Here is a 24,467-nt window from a genome sequence, read left to right as displayed (position 1 = left end):
GCAAATTTCCTTATGGACTTCTATAATCTAGCATGTTACTATTATTTCTCATTATATTGCATGGTTTCTCAGCTGTAAAAGTGTTCTTAAAAAGAAAGGTGGACAGCCACCAAAATGTGTTAGGCCTAATTCTTGTGCTTTATATGATAAGACATATTAAGACACTTGATTTGCCTCTAAATTTAAATATTATTTTAATTCCCCTTCTGCAGCTTTTTTCCTTGGTATAATTGTTATGCTGTCTGTTTTTCACAATCTCAAATTAAAACCTGCCTGTTTTTGCTCTGTTGACCATTCTGCTTCTACTATTTGTTAGTTGATCTATAGTTCCTCAATAAGTCTTTATTTTCTCATCTGGTTAAATTCACTCAAAAATTGATATATGATGAAAGCTAAACAGGAATATCTTATGAAGATCTGGTCACATTCACAGATGTTGTTTGCTTTGAAAACCATCCCAGATTTAGAACACTTTTTCCTTTCCCTCTTCTTCCCTTATTAAGTATGGTATTTTTTTTTCCCAGAAGTTCTTTCAAAAAATTCCAAATAGTGAACTCAGTGTAGTATTTTCTAATGAACCCAATGAGTGTGTGTGTGACTATGTTAGTTTTGAATAATATATCTTAAATTTTTATCTGCAAATAATTAGGAATTTAACAATTATTTTTGTAATTCTTTGCTCTTTGAGGTTGAAAGAGGTGCCCAAATGTACTTTGTGTGTTTTTTACATCCCTATTTTGCCAAGTCTTTCACAGCAGAGGTAACTAAATATTCCTGAAAACTATATCCTTATTTTACCGCATTTTGACATGTAATTATCTTCAAATATTTGTTTATACCACTTTCAAGTAATATCTTGTAGCAAAATCATGTGGCCAGTATGGGAAGGTTGTGAAGGACATTGCTTCCATAGTCTGCTATTACTCAGCCAAAGAAATTAAAATGAATCCTATTTAAATGAATAACTGTTAGCAAAATAGTTACAGTTCTGTCACCAAACAAAAAGATTTGCAGTAATTATCAGATGCCTCTTAAAACATAGAAGTATTTGAACAACATGATTGTTCAAAGCAAGCATTCCGTGTACCAGAAAGCAAATTGCAGGAATAATTGGAGCTGTGCTGGTAATAAAGCCGTTAATAGAGTCTGAGCACATCAAAGGGCAGCATACAAACAAACAAAACAAAATATTTTTTGACAAAGTTTGTATCAAGGCAATAGCATCTTCTTTCCTTCACAATATAATGAAGAAATCTACAAGTTAAGCATGCTGACAGGACCTTGAAATCCTACAAATATAGACCTAAAATGCATAAGCGATCCTTCAAGTCACTTCCTGTATCCATTCATCCATCTTAACCTTTAAGTCACAATGTATTCATTTGAAGTGTAAATTCACACGTTAAATAAGTGTCAGTGTGTGGTGTTGAATTCCTCAAATATGGCATCAGTGGCTGAATCTAAGTATCAAGGAAGGAAATAACAGTAAGAAAATTAAAGACAATTTTACTTGTAACACAAAGAAACACCAAGACCTATTAGTGGTGGTTCTTATATGAAGATCCATGTAGAGTTTAGTACAGAAAATTCATAGTAATAGTTGAGTTTTTATGTAAAGTTTTGCAGCAAAAGGGACACTGCTCTTACAAATCAGCTGTTTAAATAGAAGAATATATTCCCATTATATTAAGTATTAAAATAAGCTGGAAGACTAAATCTTTTTCTTGGAAAAAGTAATACTGGGTAGGGGAGCAATGTTTAAATGTTTCAGCAAAAGGACAAAAAAGCATATAATGTAAAAAGATATATATAATGTAAAACTAAACGTAAAATGTCATTGGACCGCAGAACAATTTGGGACCTCTGGAGTCCATCTAGTTCAATCCCTTGCTCAAAGCAGCATCAGTCAGATCACATTGCTCATGGCCATGTCCAGTTGTGTTTTGAGTATCTCCACGGCTAGAGGCTCCATGACCTCTAGAAAGCTAAACAAGAAGTCCTGCGCCTGCAGCCTGATAACTAAAGCAGTAGAAGAGGCTGGTAACTAATTGTCTGGAGTGCAGCTCTGCTGCAAAGGCCCCGAGGATCCCACTGGGCAGTGAGCTGAGCTGAGCCAGCTGTGCGGCAGCAATGAGAGCAAACCGTCTCCTGGAAAGTCTCAGGAGGAGGATGGGCAGCAGCAGGAGGACTCTCAGCCTGGGAGGCTTCTCCATATTGAGCCAGACCTGCAATATTGTGTCTGATTCTGGTCCCTTGCTGCTCTATTCAAGACAGGAAAAAAACTCAGAGTGTCAGTGAGGAAGTTGGAGGCTGGAGAACCTGAGGCAAGACTGGAGGAACTAGATTTGCACTAGTGAGGAAAGAAAGCCTGTGGGCAGCATTCCAATTTTGATAGGGTGGCTGAGGTGTTATCAAGGATCCTCAGGGGATGGACAAGAGGCAATGGGCAGATGTTGCTTCAGGGGAAATCAGCTTGATATAAGAGATAAAAAAAGAATAGCCAACTGATGTTTAGAACAACTAAATGTGAGAGCAGGCTAAGCAGAGGTCAGTATTTCCTCACTGGAAATCTTGAAGACCCAGCTTGGCAAGGCCTTTTGTAACCTAATGGAAGAGTCTGCATTCAAGGTGGACCAGATGGTGTCCAGGGTTTCCATCCAGCACAGACTTTTCTGTGAACTATGAAGTTTATGTCACTAAAGTTGCTACTATAGTTCTTGGTATATCTCTGTGCTGCATGTACTGTGTCAAACTGGTCTTGCCCTCTCCTGGGTGTATTTCAGTGGTGGAAAAAATATACTTCATCTTCCTAATGTTTCTTAAAATAGTCTCAGGAGAACTTTTCTTTGAACTGCTCTAGTGTTATTGCTTTATAGTAGAGGATATGATGGTCTGTGTGTCAGCTATGTAAATTCTGGTTTTGCCATGGAAACCTAGCCATGTTTTGGCAAAGTTCAAAGCCTTGCAGACCTGTATTTTGTGCATATTTTTTGGAAGCACTTCTGACTTTGACAGCTAAAATGTTTCATGTCATCTGTAAAACTCTGAATATGATGAAAATTCAGATCATTTTCCCTCTTGAGTAATGGAATATGTTTCCCCCAGTTCATTCAGGGCTAAAGACTGGTATTCATTGTAAGAACTACTTATCATTTTTATAGACTAGTACAGGGACAGGTGTTTGAGTTGAGCTCATGGAGCCATTCTCTGTATGTATCTCCTCTGGCACTTTGTCACATGAAAAGGAAAATGGTTGAATTAAAACTTAAGAGAAGAAATAGACCAAATGTTAAAGCGTGGGAGAAAAATAAAGGAATAAATGTTCTGGCACTCTGTGAAGCACCTTGTCCTTTGGAAAGCTGTGAGAGACTCGAAGGTCAATGGAAAGCTGGCTGCTCGAATAATTGGTATGAGAAATGCTGAAGTGAAGAATGAGATGGGGAGATTTTGAAGAAAATATATATTACTAAAAGTAATAACTCTATTTTAATTGATTGCACAAAGCCAGGGAGACTGGTGCAGAGATAGCAGTCCAACAATGAGAGGGAGGTGAACAAGCAAGCAAAGAGCATGGATACGGTCTGTCACTCCAGCTCAACTATACCTGGTAAAAAAGTCTGTGCAGCAGGGCACATTAACAGAAAGCAAGGAGAAATTGTTCGGGTTTTTACACCCAAGTAAATTGCTCTCCAATAACACTACCTCATTTGTTCCAGCAGCTGGGAGACATTCACTTCTCAGACATGGCCCAGGAGATGCCAGCTCCAAAATAAGAAGAGCATGTGTTTGGAAGAGAGGGTTTCAGTAGCAAAGACCCTGATGAAGCGGGGAATAGGCATTTAGGAGGGGAGAGACTGAAATTGAGGTCTCTGAAGCAGGTCCTTATTGGTCCTTGGGGGAGAAATCAAGAAGAAAGAATTGAGCTAGAGTATAAAACAGCTGGGCTTGCTGTGGAGATTTGTACTCACCAAACTCCCCTCTTTAATGCAAGTGAAAAGTGAAATCTGGGTATCTTAAATTCAAATCAAAAGTTTAAAGGACTTTTTTTTACTTTTTTTGTGCTTTCACTATGCAATTCCTTGTTTCTTCCCTGACAATATAATCAACATATCTCAGAAGTAAGGAAGGTGTAAAAGAAAATTAATATTTGTGGAAGTATCTGTGTGAAATATACTTGTGTGATGACGATTACAGAATAACCTTGAGAAGTCAGGTCATACCATTGAGTCAGAAAAACATTATGAATTTATGACAGTCAAACAAATTTATAAAGCCTCTACTTACCAGAATGCTATTCACCATTTATTCTGACTGTGGTGCAAAATAGTTATGGAAAATCAAATGTAATCATATATTTATGACAATGTATATCATAATAAGAGTAGAATAGATACCAATAAACATAAAGATATTTATTTTTCATAAGATACAGAGTAGGAAGGCCATAAATCAGACCCAGTGGGGTCCACTGCCGTAAACAACAGGAAAAAGTTATACTAGGCCTATGGAACTAGCAGTCAAACATTGAAATCTTCCTTTCCTAGCCTTCAGCACTTGACACTGCATTTGTATTTTTTCCAATATTTTGTGCATCCATTTTCACTATTCAAGTGTAGAAAGTAGGTATACTACATAAATAATGCAAGTTCATGATGAAAGTTAAAGACCTAATTATCTAGACTGCAGTTTACAACACTAGTAAAAAAATACGTTATGTGAGGATTTTTTTTTTTTCCTAATGACAACATTTTCCCTTGAAGCTACTCTGAATTATGTGTCTGTGTTGCTGGGGAATGTTTACCATATTGCTGTGGAAATGGGAAGAGGTGTGGCCCCTTCTGCAGTTGCTATAAAAGGAAGCAGACAGGTACAAACAGGAGGTTATGGTGTGTGAGGGAGGGCCAACAGGTTTCTCTTTGTAATTTGTTTTCCCTTAATAAAGGAATGTGAAATATCATAAGTCTTATAAGTACTAAGTTTCATTTAAGGTTGTGATTTACTTGGAGTAAGGGAGGCTTTGCAATGTAGATAAAGGGCAATTTATTATGAAAATTAGCACAAAACTATCTAATTTTTACTTCTTCATAGAGGGAAATTTGAAATTCAAATCACTGGCTGATGAAGGTTATTAAAAATGCATTAGAGTTGAAAATGTAGCTGTATGTAATTGTCATACTAGAGACTCAAAATTAATTTATCCCAAATGACAATTAAGCTAAAAGAATTTTCAAATTATCAGCTAACAAACTTCAATTAATTTTAGAAACAAATAAAATGAAAACATTTCAAAAAATTTGTAAAAAATCAAACCTTTTTTAAAATACTCCTTAAAGAAAGGTTACATTTCTATTTAGAATCATTCCTTTTCTTCTCATGCAAACTACTTCACTCTTGCAATTTTCTTTTACCTCAGTTTCTCTCTATCGCATTTTTCTCTCTTTGACCTTTTTCTCCCAGAGATGTCTGGACCACTTTGAATGTAAGTGTACACACATGTGTACAGACATGGGCGGAATTTAGATTAAATTAAACTAATTTATTTTCCCTCTATACCTGGTAGTTTTTCATGTAGTTGATGCATTTTTCTGATGAGGAATCTCATAGGTAGACTGGTGCTGTTAATACTTCCTGAAGAATATCTGAAATGGCTCTAATATATATGTTTATATTTAAGAACAGCAACAAAATGCCAATTTTGGCATTGTTGGATTGGGATGGGAATTATTTTTTAGGCACTGAGGCATATTTACAACCTTTAAAAATGAACAGAGGAGAAAGTTTTTCTAAATAATACCACTTTTGTGGTGTGTGTGTAACTACTAATGTATTTCTAGAAACAATCCAGGAACTGTCAGCTAGTGGATAATATGTCTGTGGTTCTGCTTGTAGATGTACACACATGGGCTTACACCACTAGCTGTTGTCCATGGCCAGCAGTGTGTCCTAGCCCCCAGCTGAGTCCTATGCTTGTGTGTGTATCTTTCCCCTTTGGCATAAGATGAGAACGCCAAGGATAAGGACTGCAAAGACAAAGATGTCTCTTTTCCTGGCTAGTGTAATTTCTATTTTCCTGACTATACCTCTTTATAGTTCAGCAGCATTTTAAGCATTTTAAAGGTCCTTAAAATCTGCATCGTGGGTTTATTCTCAGCTGTGATTTTTTTCCTCTGTGAGTGTTATGTTAGAGGTAAGCCAGCCTTTGTCACCTGCTTCTGACCCCAGCCTCCCCCATGGTTTCAAGATCTGGCTAAAGGGAGCTACAGCTGAAATTAAAGGCTTTCACAGATTGAAACAGATAGGAAGAGGAATTACACCTGGGGCTCGGCCACTGGCATCATGTACAGCATAGATACAGGTGTAATAATTGATGTGCATGGAAAGCCTGCGGTTACTTGGATCCTCCAACACTCCTGACCCAGTTTGTCAATGCAGTGAGAGATTTTGTGGTTAGGGTTTTAACTTGCAGTTCAGCAGGAAGAATTATATATACACATCACTTACTGCATTCAAGTGATTACTGCATGTAAGTGATTTGTTTTCAAATTTAGTCTGTGTTAATAAACACTTATTTTTAATTGAGCTGATCTAACAAGATAATTTTGGAAACTAATGCAAGTCAGCTGATTTAAGTAAAATGAGATGAAAATTTAAAGGAAGTTTTGGAAAAGTATGTTCCTCCTTTTCTTTCCACTCGAAGACTAGTAACATATTCCTTTTAATTAACCAGTATCTTTGGGTCAAAAATAGAACAGATCTGGACATAATCATATACTTTGGGAATGTTAAAAGCCAAAACTCTGAAAACTGGTAATGGCTTCTAATGGTCCACTGTATTTTAGTCACCCCACAAGGATGTTAGCACTCATCTAATGATCTAGTGTTCATAGTGAAATATTGCATAAATATGGCTTACATGCCTACTAACTCTAGCAGGAAGTTTGATATTGAAAGCATTTTTTTTAATTGCAGCTGAAATTTGAAAGGATAATTGTGAAACCTATTTTATTTCAGTTGTGAATCATCTTCCTCCTCTGCCATCTCTCTCTAGTATTATGTTATTTTTCAAGTAGGCACCTGGGTTGCAAATTAGAAAATTTGTGTTGTTTTAGTATTAAGGCATTAGTTTAAATTTTGTTAACACTCAGTTTTACAGAAGGCTGTATTTTTCCCCTTTTATTTCAATGCATGCACAGTAGCCTGGTATTCAGACTGCTCTTCAAAATGAAAGGTTAGATTGGAAAACATATTTCAAAGGATCTTTAGGATAGCAAGGAAATGGGATTGAGGAGGACTGGGATTTTTGTTCTGCCAATGGCTGTCTGTACAATTACCCCATGAAGTGTGAATGCATTTTTTTCAGTATGTATTTAAAAGTTCTAATTAAAATGTTTGTTAGGGGAATAGGTCCATGTGCACATGAACTGATCAGATTTCAACTAGTGCTTTCAAACACCAGGCTACCAGCCAGAACCAGAATAATCTCAGTGGGCTGGTTGATTTTATGGGTTAGGCAGCAGCTCAGTCCTGACGGTATTACAGCAGCACGGCTTTAGAGAAAGTAACTTGGCTTGGAAAAATCCCTACATCTTTGCCTTGTAAAGGCAGCTGATATGACTTTAATATGCTTACTCTGCACTGGTAGGTTGGACTTACCAACATTGTCAACCAATTTAGCATTTAAAGTAGCATAATAAAAGCTGGTCGAGGAAGATTGTTTTCCATCCTTAATTTTTTTAGAGTTCATTGAGACAAAATTAAGAATTTATAACTTCTTATGTGGTAAGTGATCAGTTATAGCACATCATTAAACTGGGTACCAGGCTGTAGCCAAATCCCTACATCTTTGCCTTGTAAAGGCAGCTGATATGACTTTAATATGCTTACTCTGCACTGGTAGGTTGGACTTACCAACATTGTCAACCAATTTAGCATTTAAAGTAGCATAAAAAAAGCTAGTCGAGGAAGATTGTTTTCCATCCTTAATTTTTTTAGAGTTCATTGAGACAAAATTAAGAATTTATAACTTCTTATGTGGTAAGTGATCAGTTCTAGCACACCATTAAACTGGGTACCCAGGCTGTAGCTCATATGAAAGTCAGATACTTCTAATACTTAGAAAAAGTTAAGATTTAAAGAATGGAGAGAAGTTTTCTTTTTCCTTTAAAATTTTGATCCAGCTTTGCCCTTCTCCTAATCTTAATCTCAACTTCATGAGCTTTATTTTAACTGCATTTTCCCCCTCCTCTGCTCCAGTTATAGTAGAGAAAGGTGAGTAGATGATTTTCATGAGTGCGAAATTTTGATCCAGCTTTGCCCTTCTCCTAATCTTAATCTCAACCCCATGAGCTTTATTTTAACTGCATTCTCCAGTTATAGTAGAGGAAGGTGAGTAGATTATTTTCATGGGTGCTCTGGAGTTTGGCCAGAGGTCAACCCTCTACAGTTGTAAATAGCATTAATTTTTATTTCTCTTCCATTTATTTAAAATTTGAGAAATTAAAATCATTATTTTATTTTGTATTCAGGCTAAATCTTCATCTTGTCATCTAGGTTTCCTAAAAATGCTGGAAAATTCAAACTTATGCATTTTTTTAAATCTCAATTTTATCTGGAGGATAAGAGGGAATTATTCATTATCCTTCTACTATCAGATCTACATATATTTCTTCCCATCAAAGTTTTCTTTTTTGCCCTGACATTACTGCCTTATACTTAGTCTGATTTATTTTAAATATATTCATTAATTCTCCCTGGTTTTGGTGGGGTTTTTTTTATTATTTTTATGATGTTCTTTTTCAGTCAACAGACAAGATTTTTACTGTTGTTATAGGCCTGGTTTCCTTTTAGTACTTAGAGGAATGAACTTTTACTTGGTAGATGTTTCTTAAACATTTATCCCTCTGAAATAGCAGCTGGAGACCTGCCCTAGAGGCGTAACATGGAGGTTGATATGCCACTCTTTGGCAATACTCCTGGAGAGTGTTGTTACCATTTGTAACTCATGTAACTCATTTCCAAGGGTAAATCCACATGCAGAGATAGGAGGTTGATATGCCACTCTTTGGCAATACTCCTGGAGAGTGTTGTTACCATAACAACTCATTTTCCAAGGGTAAATCCACATGCAGAGATGGGGAAAACTCTTCTGTTCTCTTTCTGAATTGTTTTTGCTCTTTTATGATCCATTCTTTCACTTCTCTGATCTTGGGATTTCTTTTCTTCTTTATTATGATTCTCTTGTAATCTTATGCTTTAAGATTTGATATTATTTCATTAAATAGGGGGTTTTTTTTCCTTTTCTGTCTCTTAGTACATTTTAACTTTTAAGTCCCATTCTCCAGTCCTTTGCATCTCCTTGTCCTGTTGCTGGTTTTGTGCAATATATGCTGATATCTTGGAAATGTGTTTCATCTTATATACTCTGAATCACTTAATACCATAAGGGTGAGCCCAAACCCACAAAGGTCCAAATATCCTTGCAGGTCTGTTAGCATCTCTTTCTTAGACTTAGAAGTTATTTCTTATGAAGAGTTTTCTTGTCCAGCTCCTGCTCACAGCAGAGCCACCTCTGAGATCCAAGGTCTGAGCAAGCAGGGTTGTGCAGGGCAATGTCCAGCTGAGTCTCCAAGGATGGAGATTGCAGAGCCTCACTGGGCTGCCTGACCCACTGCTGGACTGTCTTCATGGTGGGAACATCACTTCTCATATGTAGTCTGAACATCTCTTGTCTCAGTTTATGCCCATTGTTCATCTGCCTGGCCCCAGACACAGCTGTAAGAGCCCAGCTCTGTCTCCTTGGTAATCTCCCTGCTGGCGCTGGGGGGATTGCAGTTAGATGCCCTCAAAGCCATCCCTGCTGCAGGTTGGAGCAGCTACTTCCTTCAACCTCTACACCCCACAGGGAAAGAGGTTCAGCTCTGGCTGTCCTGGGCACCCTCTGCTGAACTCACTTTGTCATTGGAGTCACTTTTTCATTGGAATCCCAAAAGTGGGCAGGATATTATAGATGTGATCTATTGAATACTGAGTTTAAAAAAAAAATGTCACTTCCCTTGATTTATGGCTCTAGCTTCCGTTAATGCAGCCATTTCCACGGTCTCAAAGGTCTTTATGCTTTTCAGGCAGCACACTGCCTTTTCTTAGGAGTCCAAATCACATCCAGCTCCATCCAAAGCTGCAACAAAACTTCTACTCTGTGGTAACTGGATTTAGCAATGTCAAAGGAGCCACTGCTAGCTACAGATAGTGTCACTGAAAGCTGAGCTGGAGGTTGGTGTTTAGATGCATTGAGATCCTGTCTGTGGTCCTCTGTACTGAGCCAACATCTTGTCTTCTCCTTTGGCAGACTGGAAGCAGCATATTGGTGCCTCCTTTGCCCTTTTCTTGCTGTGATAGTTGACATGGTCCTTGCTTTTTCTATCACTCTCTTATTGTTGCCATGCTGTTTCTGGTTCGGGGTGGTTCTTCACTGTCTGGGCGTCCCTCATTGCAGTCCCTGCTCCTTGCCCCTGTGTTGGCTCTTGCTCTGTCACATTACTGCTTGAGTGGTCTTACACAACAGATGGTCGTATGTGGACCATTATTAAGAAATAAGAGGATAAATTATTGCATTTTATAGCATTCTCTTCCACTTCTATTTTTTCTGGTTGGAACTTAAATGACAGGAAGGTAGTGTGCAATGCAAAACAGAAATCCATTTATGTAAATTCAGACCTTTTCTTCTGCCCAGGCAATTTCCAGGACTCTGCACAGTGGAAATAACATTCAGTAGATGGAATTGCAGAATCATTTCCCTCCCAGTTTCATATGGGAGGCACATGTCTGGAAAAAATCAAATAAGACATAACCCAGAATGGGGCACTTAAAGTTTTATTCATGATTTTTGTGGTTTTCATATCTCTTGGACCTCCTTTCTTATTTACCATGGAATTGTAATTTTTGTAGAGATGTAAATATAATAAGTGATTTGGAAGTAATATTTCTGTAATTGTGGAAGAGTTTTAGATCTCATCTATTTAAATGTACAATTTGAGCACCAGACCCCACAATGTGTTATATATGTACAGTCTTTACATGCCCGTGTAATACAAAAGGAAATCCTACGTCTTCAGCTGCATGACTAGAACAGATTGTTAGTACAAGAAGCAAATAAAAAATGTCCAGTGTTTGTCAATGTGAAGTGTTGTGATTAAAGAGAAAGTGTATTGAATTGTTCCTAAAATCCTTCCTCTTTGAAAGAAATATAGTTCCAAAGAAAGTAATCAGAAAAGAGGAAAAATACATTTACTGTGAAGAACCAATGCATTTCAGTTAAGATGAGCCTTTGTTTAAATTAAGTGTCTTTTGGAATTTAAAAGCTTTTCACATCTAAGAATATAAGATACTAAAATGATATCAAAACACCCAAACATTTTAAAGGATAGATGTTTTAAGATTCATTGACAGTAACAGTTTCATAATATAAATTATTTTGCTAGTATAATGAATTTGTGATCTTGTAATTATTTCCTGTTATTTACTTGGGTAACAAATGCTCTCTTAAAAAGAAGACTTAAGGTTGGTAGACAGGCAAGGGCTAAAGTGTTTTTAGAGAGACCAGAAGTTTGTTATTAGAAATCTATAATCTGATCTTTTCTGCCTAGACAGATGCAACTGACCTGGGTGCGCTTTTCAGAGATTTTATTTTCCATATAACAGTCCTAAATAATTTCCTTGATCATCAGCCTATACCTGTGTATCCTGCTATGGCTACCTGCCACTGAAGGCTTTCTTATATTAGTAGTTTTCCTGAAGCTGAATTATTTACTAGATATCTGCAGCATGTTTACTCAAATTAAATTACAGTTGGTGTAGCTAGAGACAAATGGAGTTAGACTTTTGTAATCTATCTAAAACATCTATCAGGATGTTTTTAAGACGGTTTTCTAGTCTCTTGGCACAGACATGCACTAAAACTGAAACAGACCAATCATTTAGTATTGCTTGTAACTCAGTCCCCTGGCATCTGACAATGCTTATGCATTCTGGTAGGGAGCAGGGAATTGAAGGAATTTGGTATTAGTGTCAAATTTAAGAGCTTCATGGAGAAAGGTGACTTCAAGTTTCTGTGAACCTCTCAGGTTAAATATTAGTATCATAAGACTTCAAGCAAATGAAGTTTTTTGGGTTTTTTTTCAAAGTGAGGGCATAAGCTAAATACTTCCTCTGATCCTCTTGTCTTTTTGAGCATATGGTATGAGATTTGTTAACTGTTGTTTCCTTCAGAGGAGTCCTTCTCAGTTTCTTCTCTTGTTTTTGAGGTTGAGGCACTGCTCTATGTTTGGGTTATTTCTTTTTTTTTATTTTTGATGGCTGATCTACCCAGATGTGGCTAGACAGTATTTACTTAGTGTTGATAGTTATGGGCTTTATTATTCCTATGTAACATTTACTAAAGGAAGCAAGTGAAAGCTCTGAATGTGTTTTTTTCCAGATGAGATGTTACACCAATGCAAAACAAGTTGAAGTTTTGGGCTTATCTCCAGACCAAGATGAAGAAAAACAATAAGGATGAGAGGAAGTGCATGCATTACTTGAATCAATATTTAGATGATTCATGAGTGGTCAAGATATATGAGCAATAGTTTCAGAAAACTCATTATAGGATCTTTCGCCTTCTTTTCAGTGCTTGATGTATCTGTAAAAACGTATTGCATTTTGGTGAACAATCCAAACATCCAAAAAAATTTGTCTCCAGATCAAGTGCATTTCTTTTCATCTCTGCTTAAAAGGAATCTTTGAGATTAAGCAAATTCCTGGGTGTGAGAAGAACCAAGTTACAGTAACCAACACTGATGTGTAGCCTTGAGACCCTGATGCAAGTCTAGCCTAGTATAATTTTGCAGGAGTGAGATTATGCCTTTACCAATCCTAGAAATTATCCTACCTAGCAGCTCCTCAAGGCTATATCCTTTTATCAAATATTAATGAGAAGTAGAGGACTTGGATGTCTCTGGTACAGCTATGTGAAGCTTCATCCCACCTCCACCAAGAAAGAAAAAAAACCACCTGTATAATAGATGAAAAAAAATCTAAAAGAAAGAAAGAAACCTTGGCAAATTTTGGTAATATGTAAGCTTAGTAACTCTTCCACATCTTTTCATCAATCAGTGTTAAACTGTCTTTCTAGAGAAAAAGCAAAACTGGTTTTAAAGACTGATAAAAAAAAATTAAGAAGTAGGGAAAAAAAAAACAAACTAGGAAAAGTGTGTGGGGGCTGCTGAGTGATGGACATATGAAACAGGAATTATTGATGAGGAGTAGGAGAACTGAGAAATGGTCCAGGTGCTGAGTTCCTAGCACCTACCACACTGAGCAACATATGGAGAACAGCACTAAATGTCTAGTAAAGAAAAGAAAGTCTAAGTTAGCATGCTAATGGTAGTGGAAATTTGTATACTACATAATCATAGCTTAATAAAAAAGGATTTATTTCACCCACTGAAAGATATCAAAGGATAAAAACTTAGAAAAAATCTCTTTGCAAGTTTGCTCACTAAGGAGGCAATGTTAGGGATTTTATTCATTGTTGAAATTATTTTTGTTCTAGAAAGTTACAAATGGGGGAAATAGGAAAACTGATTTTCAAAGTTTCTGTTGCTTTGGCTTGTTTTCAGTGTTAACAAGGTTTTAGGTGAAGTAGAATCCCACAATGGGAAAATGCTCTTTTCTTTTTTTTCCTTTTTTTTTTTGAAATGTCTAGGTTAGACTCTTACATATGTAATAGCACAGGAATTTTTTCCTTTTTAACGTTTCTCTTACTGATGCAAGGTTATCAATGGTCTAGGTAGTTTCAGAATGATATTTTGTTGTTTTGAAGAACAAAAATATTTTCAATGTACTAGAATGAATTTTGTAAACAAGTCCATTATAACACCACAGGGAGCAAATTTTGGTATAATGTTCCTAGCTTAAAAAAGTAGATTTACCTAATGTTCTACTCATAAAAATGGGGACTTTTTTGTACTTTTAAAAAATTTTATTAGTCTTTTAAAACATTCTTAAAATCTGCGAGGTGATGTTTTAAATTATTTCAAAGTAGCATGATTTTTATAAGTTTTCTATTTGCATTTTCTGTATCTTTGATACTTTTCCCCTTTTATTTTTTTTTAACAATACATAAAATTTAAGACACAGTTTTATAAATCCCTGAGAAAAAGCAATCTGGTTGCCAAGGCAAAGTTCATCTTTTCCTTCATACAAGATAATATACTCTCAGGTGTTTTTTTAATTGCACATGTTCAGCAAGTAGAGAAATGACTCATGCTTAATTGGCATTAAATCTAGAATTCAGAATTTCATTAACTTAATTCTCTATCAATGGGAGGATAGACTTTCACAGTTTTGCCTCTGTCTTTCTACTCTGAGCATGGAGAGAAGCACACAGTACAATTTGAGAAGATGAACATTGAAGTAAATATTCATCTCTATTTGATACTGAAAATTATATAAGCAATAGAAATACTGAGGGGCTTATTTGATAATATGGCCTTTGTACTTGTTAGTGTAAATTTGTGTTCCTGAAATGTTCTCATTTCTTTTTCTGTTAGTTTGCCCAGTAAAATTATACTTCCTAAAATCCTTATAAATTCCCTATGTCCTCAAAATGTTGTAGCTAAAATTATTGCCTTCAGTTCTTGTAAAGCAAAGCATTCCAGTGAGAAAGATACGATTTTTGAAAAAAAGACTTAACCAGCAGGAATGCTTTGGCCACACATGTTAAAACACTAAAGTATTTGACCAGGATATAGGTGTCTCACAATACCTTATAGTAGTTTCAAATGGGTCCATTTTTAATGGAAAGGTGAGATATGATTTTTTATGGAAAAGGTGACTGACTTTTTATGGAGAAGTGGGATAGACAAAAGGGATATGATTTCTGTAAGACTACAAATGGCTCAAGAAATTTTTCTTAAAGAAAGAAGGTAAAAGTCAGGGAGTTTGGAAGAGGCAATTCATGTAACTTTGTCACATTGGAGTTATAAGAAGTTCTGTGCTGTCTAGGGAGGTCCTGTGATTTCAGAGTCAAAGGAAAATTGAAATGTGTTTAGAACAAATACCCTTTTTTCCTGCATGGAGATTATTTTTCTTCACTTGCCTTGTATGTTGTTCAACTTAATCTCTCATATGGGTACAAAAAAGCAGCATAAGAATTTGTTAGTGTTTTCATTGTCTCTTTCAGACATTAAATTCCCACCAGCAAATAAAAAGAATTCTGTTGCATGTACATTTTTTTGACAGCATTCTTAAGTGTGTGATGAATGTTGCATATGTGACTGTATTAAACAAGGCAGGATTAATGTACTGATCAATAAGATGACTCAAAAAATATCTTTTCACATAGCCGTGTGTGTACTCAGGTATGTCTGTATTTATATTTCAATATAAATTACTATCAAAATTTTGTAGTTTCAGTGCCAAGAATGCAAGATTTTTGGCTATATTATTGTTATTATGTTATCTTACAAGCATTGCAGGATCTTTCAGTAATCTGCAGCACTCAAGCATTAAGAAAAAAAAATAGATCTCTACTATATAACAGAGACTAGAAGAAGGCTTAATATGCCTTGCTGTCACTATTCAAAGCAATTCTATTTCCTTTTCTGCTATTCCAGAGAGAGAAATTTTTCCCTTTTAAGTACAGCAAGATTTAAGGCACTTTTATCTGCATGGTGTGCAGTGTCACACATGCACACTCATGTGAAAATGTCACTTTCTGTATTAATTGCTTGTGTAGGAATACTGGATCTTTTTTCTCCTATCAGTGTTTTCCCTTTCCTATTGCACCACCAGCTATTTCTTGAATTTTCTTTAATAATAATCTGATCTCTTTTGTGTCCCAAATCATCTTAAATATTTTGTTCTTATATCTTCTTATTTAGCAAGACTACTAGATCTGTACCCTGTCAACACTATTAGATCTGTACCCTGTCTTTAGCAAGACTAGTAGATTTGTACCCTCGACTTCGGGGCCTTCTGTGTCTTCAAAATTCAATAATGACTTATGGATTTGGTATTGTTCCCTCAGGTTTTGCATTCTAGAGTCTGCTCTCTCCTCTGCCTACTAATGCTTTCTTTCCTCTCTTTTGGGGGATTTCCTGGAGATTACAAGAGCCCTCTCACACATTAGTTGATTTACCGTGCATGGATCAAGGAAAATCAACAGATATTTCAGTAACATCTTTAATGGAACAGGAATATTTGTGGTATTCAGCCCTTCTCTTTCCCCTAAGCCAAAAAGTAGTGAAATATATGGATTCTTACAAAGCCCTGAAAATGCATGACAAAACTTAAAATTATAAGGGATTAGGAACCAAATGGCGAGGCAAATGCACCTGTGTCTAAAAAAAGATCAAAAGGTCAACCTGGAGTATACAGAGAATTCTGGCAGTCAACCAAGGGTCAGCCTGGAGGATTTCTGGCAGTCTTACTTCAGCCCATAGGAGGAACTGTGGAGTAAATACAATATTTGGGAAAAGCAGCATGGATTTACCAAAGGTAAATCATGCCTGAGCAGTATGATCACCATCCACAATATGTTATGAGAAGAGCTTTATCAAGGCTTTTCACATTTTCTCCCATGACATCCTCAAATTGAAGTTGGGACATTATTATTTATGCAGGTGGGTGTCTAGATGATGTAAAGATGGTCAGATAGTCATTCCCAGAAAGTTGTGGTTAATGGGTTGGTTTTTATGTAGTTATGTTGGTTATTAATGTGATTATGATAGTTATTAAAGTGGTCAGTGTGTTTACCTGCTTGGAGGACCGTAGCAAGTGTGGAACTGCTGTGGTCTGTATTGGGACCTCTCTTGATATTGTTATCAGGGACCTGGAGTAAATAAGGGAGCTGCACCAATGTGCAGAGAGCAAATTGGGAAGCATCAGTTCATAGGCTTTTGGGAGTCAAGCTACCTTTTCAGCAGCCTGAACAAGCTGGACTAATGGGCTGACGTGGACTTTGTTAAATTCAAAAAGTGCAAAATCTAGGTACCAGCAGGGGATAGAAGAGCCTCTGCGATGGCACAGGTTTGGCATTGGCAAGATGGGAGCAGGCCTGCAGGAGGGCTCTGGATCTTGGTGCCTCAGCCTGCAAAGCTCCATGGGTTGTATGGACAGAACCATGGCCAGTCAGTACTGAGAATGATTATTCTCCTCAGTTTAGCACACATTTGACCATTTTTATAATACCACATCCATTTTTGGCCCACCTGTTGCAACAAAGATATTGACGAGCTGGAGTTAGTTTTGCTGAAGGCTGTCAAGACAGACTCTAGAGCAGTCTTCAGTTCTGGTCCCAAGTTCATCAGCACATAACACATTCTTCTTCACACTTTGTCTCAGTTTCTTTTGTTGGCTTGATGCCTTTCACTGCTTGTCTGCTATCAATATTTTATTGAAATATCTTTGCCCCAACGTGTTCCATTTTTCTACTGCACCATATAAAATCTCTTCTGCTTTAAAATTATTTTCAGTATGTGAAAAGGAGTGCTGGAACTGTACACCAGGAGCATAACAATTACAAAGCAAAACAAACAAAAAAACTCCACCTACATTCAGTCCATTTTTTCTGTAGTCATAGATGTCCAAAGTTATATGGTTGACATTTTTCTCAAAATTAATTCTGCCTGAGGCAAATGTCCTGCCTGAGAAAAACTAACTCTAAACAGATAAAGTTTGCCCAGAGTTCCAAGAAACTGAGAAAAATATTTCAAAATATGAAGTGTTAATCAGTTTAATATAGGCTGGGCCATTAGGTCTGGTTGGAATAACATATTTTTCTTCCATTTTTGTTAATTGTTATTATATACATGCATCCAATGAAAATGGAAATAGATTGAAGTTTTTATATTGTAAATTTGCTGCAAGAGTATTTTATTGTTGATAAGCTTTTCAAATATTTAGAAAACAAAATGAAAGTTTGAGTTCTTCTGAGGATGACAGATATGTTTTAATGACACATGAGGATCTAGCCTTACAAATGTAGTGATACTATTTGACATACTAGTTGAGTTACCTTCCTTAACTAATGAAACACTGTTCTTCCAACATTAGGTTTTCTATTTGATGCAGATTCTGAAACTGATCCAAGCTGTATGAGTGTAGAAATTGAAAAATAGATTGTATAAAATCCCAAGGCTGAGTTGATGTCATTGTAAACTATTTCCATGTAGGACTTATTAATGAAACAAAGTTTTGTGGAAATAGAGAGATGGAGTTATTAGAGTTAAGTTTTGCAACTTAAGACTCTACCTATTTATGTGGGTTTTTTAACCAATTACCAAGCTTATAAACATAAATAACCCTAGTGGTTTAGGAATGGTACTCCCCAGTTTAGTTCTCCCAATGAGACTCAAAGCCTCACTGCTGCTCACTCGCTCCCCCCTTCCCCTCCCCTTCCCACTCCTTTGGAATGGAGTTGAGAGTTGGAGGCACAAAAGCTAAAAATTATGGGTTGAGATAAGAATGATTTACTAGAAACAGCAATGAGACAGAAAAATGAATGGTACTAGCAGCACAAAGAAACAATTTACATGGAAAAGCCTGTGACAATCTGGCTCTTCCCCACCATGCTTTCTCCCCAGTGTAAGAAGAGAGGGTTCCTTACTCCTGCCCTTGGCAATGAGTGAGGTGGAGTGGAATAACATCTGGGCCTTGCCACACAGCTCTCCTGCTTACTGTGAAAAATTAACCCTGTCCTGGCTGAAACTAGAACATGGGAAAACCAGTTTGCAGTACAAACTGTGCAGTTAAGGTTAATATTTTTATTTGTACTATTTATACACTAGTCTAAAATACTTTTCTTCATTTTAAGGTAACTGAGCTGCACAATATCAAAAATATAACCAGATTGCCTCGAGAGACAAAGAAGCATGCAGTGGCAATTATCTTTCATGATGAGACATCAAAGACATTTGCGTGTGAGTCAGGTAAGTAATTGGTGCTTCATCTCTAGCTTGAAGAAATCAAGTTGCACATCAAAGTCTGGCTCAGATGAATTAACTCACAATGCCAAATAGAAATTCTTAGCTTAAAGAAATTTGTGATAAACAAAAAACTTAGACGTTTGGGGTTCAGGTCTTTTGGGGTTTGGTAGGGTTTTTTTAATACATGATGAGGGGTGTTAGGGGTGTTACAGAGCTCTTTTTTCCATTATTTTTCTTTGCATGCAGATGGTCTAAAGACTGGAGGTTTCCAGCTAAACTTGTAAATCCTAGTAAAAAATAACCTGTAAGATGTTATTAAGTCAAGATGTGAAACATTCTTTTTTTAACAAGCTTTGCTATAGGCACTTACTAAACTAATAATTATCATGCCATTGCAAATAAGTGGCAAATACCAGCTAAAACCTCAGGATATTTTAAAGCAGGGTGTCAAGCAGGCTGTGGTTTGAATGACTCCATAGCATAATGACTAGACTGGCATAGAACAAGACATTAGAATACACAATGGCAAGCAGTTACTTGTGAGACACTGAGCACTGCACAATTACAGTGCACTATTTTATTTGAAAGTACAATTGTACACATCTCTGTCGTGGGGTATATTTTAACAGAAAAAAAGATTTTTTGAAATAATGGGAAATTCTTTAATGATAGAGTTTGTGCTTTTTTAGTGATGTATTTGAAACTTTGCATTTTAAAAGTGTATATAGGTAATGTTATATATATGTTGTTTTGGTTTTTTAAATATATATGTAATATTATGTATATATGGTGAAGGGCCTAGAAGAAAAGCCATATGAGTGATTGAAGTTACTTGGTCTGCAGAAGAGGAAACTGAGGAGAGACTTCATTGGAGTCTGCAACTTCCTTTTGAGGGGAAGAGGAGAGGCAGACACTGATCTCTTCTCTGTGGTGATCAGGGACAGGACCCCAGGGAATGGCCTGAAGTTGTGTTAGGGGAGCTTTAGGTTGGAATTAGGAAAAGATTTCTCATCCTGAGGGTAGTTTAGCTCTCAAAAAGGCTCTACAGGGAAGTAATGACAGCACCAGCCTGACAGAGTTCAAGAAGCGTTTTGAAAATACTTTTGGGCACATGGTGTGACTTTTGGCACTGTCCTGCACAGGGCTAGGAGTTGAACTCTATGATCCTTGTGGATCCCTTCCAACTCTGGATTTTCTATGATTCTATATCAACATTATCATATAAATGTTGTACCATGTACAGTCTAAATAATAAATTAAATACAGTGAAACAAAATCAGAGAAATGTGGAGAAAGTTAAAAGTGTGCAAGGTCATGCATTTTTTTATTTATTATGTAACTTTTAGATCAGATATTGCAAACAGTTATATGCATATTCCATCATGAAAGATCGATTGACTTTTTGTTGTTAATTAATTTAAGTTTAAAGACACACAGAAAATTCTGTTTCTGTCTACAATTGCTTTAAGAGATCATTAGATTAGTCCACATTTTGAATTCTAATGTGTAGAATTGATAGTGTCTCTATATTATGATTAATAATTGAATAAAAACATTTTAATTACAGCCAACAACACTGAAGTCAGTCCTGTGGAAACTTTTCCATTTACCTATGCATGCATTCCCCTTCTTTCCTAAAAAGATTTGTTCCTTTCCTAGAATTACTGTGGTTCAGGTGTATTTGAAAAGAGTGACATCAAGTCATGACTTCAAAACTCTTTCAGCAAAGAAGGGACAAACCTAAGGAAGTTCAGCGTGTCTGGCCCACTCATCCCTTTCTTCTTAACCTTCAACCCAGCTGTAAATACAAGGCACATGTAGTACCGTAAGGTGCTAGCAGGGTGTCAGTATGAGATGCTCTCCCTTTATGCTCTGTACAAAAGTGTGTTTTGAGTGGACAGAACCCTGGGTGAAGTGGCAAACAAGTGGAGAGCCTGTGGGCAGAGAACAAAGTTCAGACCAAGATAGCTGATGCAGTAGGTGTCTGCTCTAGATCCTCTCAACAAGAGAAGGCAGATGAAGCAATCTCAGGGCAGGTGGAAAAAGCCTTAGAGTCCTAGGCACTGGTATTCTTGGGTGACTAACCTCAGCAGTAATTATTGGAAGGCCAATAAGGCTGAACACAAGCAATCCAGATTTCTGAAACAGATTGAAGACAATTTCTTGATACAGAAGATCAATAGTGTGATGAGGGGAGATGTTTGTTCAGGGACGTGCTTGGCAGGATCCTGTGGATCCTTGAAGGGCAAAGGAGCCCAGGAGGGCTATCCAATCTGCAAGGACATCATCCTCTGAGCACAAGAACTCTGTTCTCCCCATTCTCAGATGACAAGCTTTGCAGAAGATGAGTGTGAATGGATGTGGAGCTCCTGACTCGCTCAAGTACACAAAAACAGACCTACCATGAAGCAGAGACTGACTACTTAGGAGGGATACAGAGGCATTGTCTATTTACATAGGAAAGGAGTTCAGCAAGCTCCAGCTTAAGGAAGTGCAAGACAGAAAAGATTTCTTAAAGTACATCAGGAGTAAAATAAAGACTAAGTAAGCGTGGCCCTATTGCTTGCTAGAACGGTCAACATAGTGACAAGGGTCATGACAAAGGCTAAGGTACCTTTTATACTGTGGTTTTCACTTGCAAGGCTTGTCCTCAGGCCTTCCAGGTCCCTGAGCCCCTGAACACGATGAAGTATCCGTGGCAGAGGAAGGCATAGTGAGGCATCACTTAAATCACTTGGATTTCATGCAAAAGTTAGTGGAACTTGATTGTCAAGAATGGGTCCATTCAGTATGTACTCCAGTCAGCCTCACCTCAGTCCCTGAGAACACTGTTGGAGCAAATCACATGTAAACACATGAAGGACAGCAAGATGAATGGGAGAAAAAAAAAAAACCTCCCATATGCAAATCATGTTTGCCATGATGAGGTGTCTGGCAAAAGAAAGGCAGTTGTTCTTATATACCTTAATTGTAATGGTCTTTGACACCCTCTGTAGCTTCCTGCATAGCCCCCAAAATTGGTGGGGCATGAGATGGATAAAGACAATAAAAAGTGGAAGAAAATAGGCTGGACTTTAAAAAGCAAGGTTGTGAAGCCAAGCTTGCAGCAAGGAGGGAGTGGATTCCTCAGAGTCAGTGCTGGGACCAATACCATTCAGTGTCTTCATTGATAATCTGCATGATGAGGTGGAGGGTACTCCCAGCTGGTTTGCAGGTGGTGCCAGGCAGGGGTGACCCAAATTGGGAAGGTAGAGGTGCTGTCAGAGGGACCTTGACAGGCTGGAGAAATGGCTTACATAAACATTATGAAAGCTTACATAAATCTTTTAAAGTTCAGCAAGAACAAAAATTCTTTGCCCTGGTTTGTGGCAATCCCAGCCACAAGGTTTGGTGCCAGCTGTTGGGAAGCAGCTCTACAGAAAAGGCTCTGAGGTTGTGGTGCACAACATGCCCTGGACAGCATTAGTAAGGGTCTTCAGAGCAGGTACTGGAAAGTCATCCTTCCCTTTTATTCAGCACTTGTAGGACCACATCTAGACTGCCATGTCCAGTTTTGTGCACTCAGCACAATATTGACATACAGGAGTGAACCCAGGGAAGGGCACCAAGAGTCAGGGGCACATGACAAATAAAGAGAGACTGAGGGCTTATTCAACCTGGAGAAAAAATATTCCAGAGGATCTTATTGCTTATGTGATCTGAGAATACAGAGAAGATTGAGCTATAAAAGCATCAAATACCTGGCTGTTTCTGAATTACTACAAATCTTAACTGTGAGCATAGTGGAGTTGCAATCAGTTTGCCTTTCTCCATGCCTTCAGTATGTCTAAGCAGTATAGACTGCATCACATTTATCAGATGAGAAAGATACACAGTTTTGTTTCACTAAAATCTGACTCTCTTTAATGCCAAATCTTTTGTTTTCTTCTAGGAAGATAGGGTCCAAAAAGAAATTTAGTTCCCAAGTAATTTCCACAGTGAGTTCTGTCTTCTCACAAGGAATTGTTACCATTTTTACTGCTGTTGAAATGTGCCAAGTACTTGGCTTTCCTCTATGAAACTTAACAAAATTTAAGGAATGTTTGAAGAACTTGCTTCTTATTTAAAATGGGTTCATTTTCTTCTCTTGTTTAGTGACACTGGTTTATAGTGCAAGACTATAGACTTTTTACAGCCTCACAGTGTATAGTGATGTACACACACTGTATTTATTGTTTATTTTGGCAAATCATTTTGCCACTTCTTTGGTTAACACAAAAACTTTACTAATCCCTCTTCTTTTCGATGGCTTCAGTGTCAAGAAAACACTCAAGTGGTTTTGACAAAAGGCAAAAATCTTCTAAAATCATAACTGCTTGACCTTGAGTTTTTAAGACCCCAGAGTTTCATAATATGGACATTTTTCTACCATGAAGCCTCTGAATATACAGAAGCAGATACCTTGTTTCTTATCATCTTGACTTCCAGAGGCAGATGGAAGGAGAGTAACATTAAACCCCTTGCAAAAGGTCTGCTGAGCATAGAGTCAACAATTTTTTGGAGACCAGGAGAAAGGAATACTCAAAGCTGAGTTGATTTTAGGGACTGAACAATGTGAGGTAGGGGTTTTGTCAGTGTTGTACCAGAAAATGATTTTAAGTAATGGTATCATTTTGGTTTTGATAGCCTGAGCTGATGCCTTCTCCTCTGTGCCATCTTAAAGTGCCAAAAAGCAGCACATTTTTCTGGCACATAGCTTTCTTAATTGTGGAATTAAGCACAATAAAATACTGTTCTCTTTTAAAATAGGTCTCTAAAGATACAGCACACTTTGGTTCTCCCCAGAAAGCCTGAGAGCTGTGATACCAGCTCACTGGGTGTGCTGGCTCAGAGCCTGTGTTTTTTCCTAAGCTCCTGCAGCTTTTAGACCCTCATTTTGCTTATTGTCTTCAAGGCAACTGCTGGCAAATCTGAGCTCTGGGTGGGCTGTAACCCCTATATTTCCATTAGAATTTCAGCAAATTAGTAATCTGAGATGCATCTAATTGTTGGTAATCTTCATTTGCTAATGAAAACATTCCATAGAAAAACAAATCGGAATCCTCCATATGCTTTTGTTATCACCTACCCATCACTACCACCATTGCTCCCAACATCTACAACAGCTGTAGAAATGTTTTCCATTCTGAAGCCCTATTGAAATATTTTGAAAGCAAATCAATCTCATATACTACAGTTCCCTGAATAAAAGCATGGGATAACAAGTCTTTAAAGAAGAATTATCCCTCTTCAGGAAGAAAGGGAAGCTCCTTGCTGTCACTATATCTGTTTCTGACATCTTCTCTAAGGGGCAGAAACTTGTGACTTTGATGATTAGCAAGCAACATTTTAAAATTCTCCATTGCCATGAGAATTGTTTCAGTGGAAGTAAACTAATGAGAAGTCAGGGCTGATTAACTAACATGAAAAGTAGTCTATAACTCAGTGAACCTACAACAGACTTTAAAGCGTGGGAATTCTTCT

At 37.2% G+C, this 24,467-nt stretch overlaps 1 protein-coding gene across 3 annotated transcripts in view; it reads left to right on the top strand.

The window, feature by feature from the left end:
- DOK6 (docking protein 6) overlaps positions 1-24,467 on the top strand; it is a 276,625-nt gene that overhangs the window by 98,459 nt on the left and 153,699 nt on the right. For all 3 annotated transcript variants that reach the window (XR_005627645.1, XR_005627646.1, XM_039711160.1), the window contains exon 3: positions 18,854-18,968. Coding sequence is in view for 1 of the 3 variants with exons in the window: in XM_039711160.1 (XP_039567094.1) it covers positions 18,854-18,968 (115 nt within the window). In the remaining 2 variants the exon portion in view is untranslated. The remainder of the gene's footprint in view (positions 1-18,853; positions 18,969-24,467) is intronic.

This window comes from Passer montanus, unplaced genomic scaffold, assembly GCF_014805655.1.
Source record: "Passer montanus isolate IOZ18808 unplaced genomic scaffold, ASM1480565v1 scaffold24, whole genome shotgun sequence".
NCBI classification, from domain to species: Eukaryota; Metazoa; Chordata; class Aves; order Passeriformes; family Passeridae; genus Passer; species Passer montanus.
The sequence above is the reverse complement of the archived record's forward strand: the minus strand, read 5'-3'. Positions and strand labels throughout refer to the sequence as shown.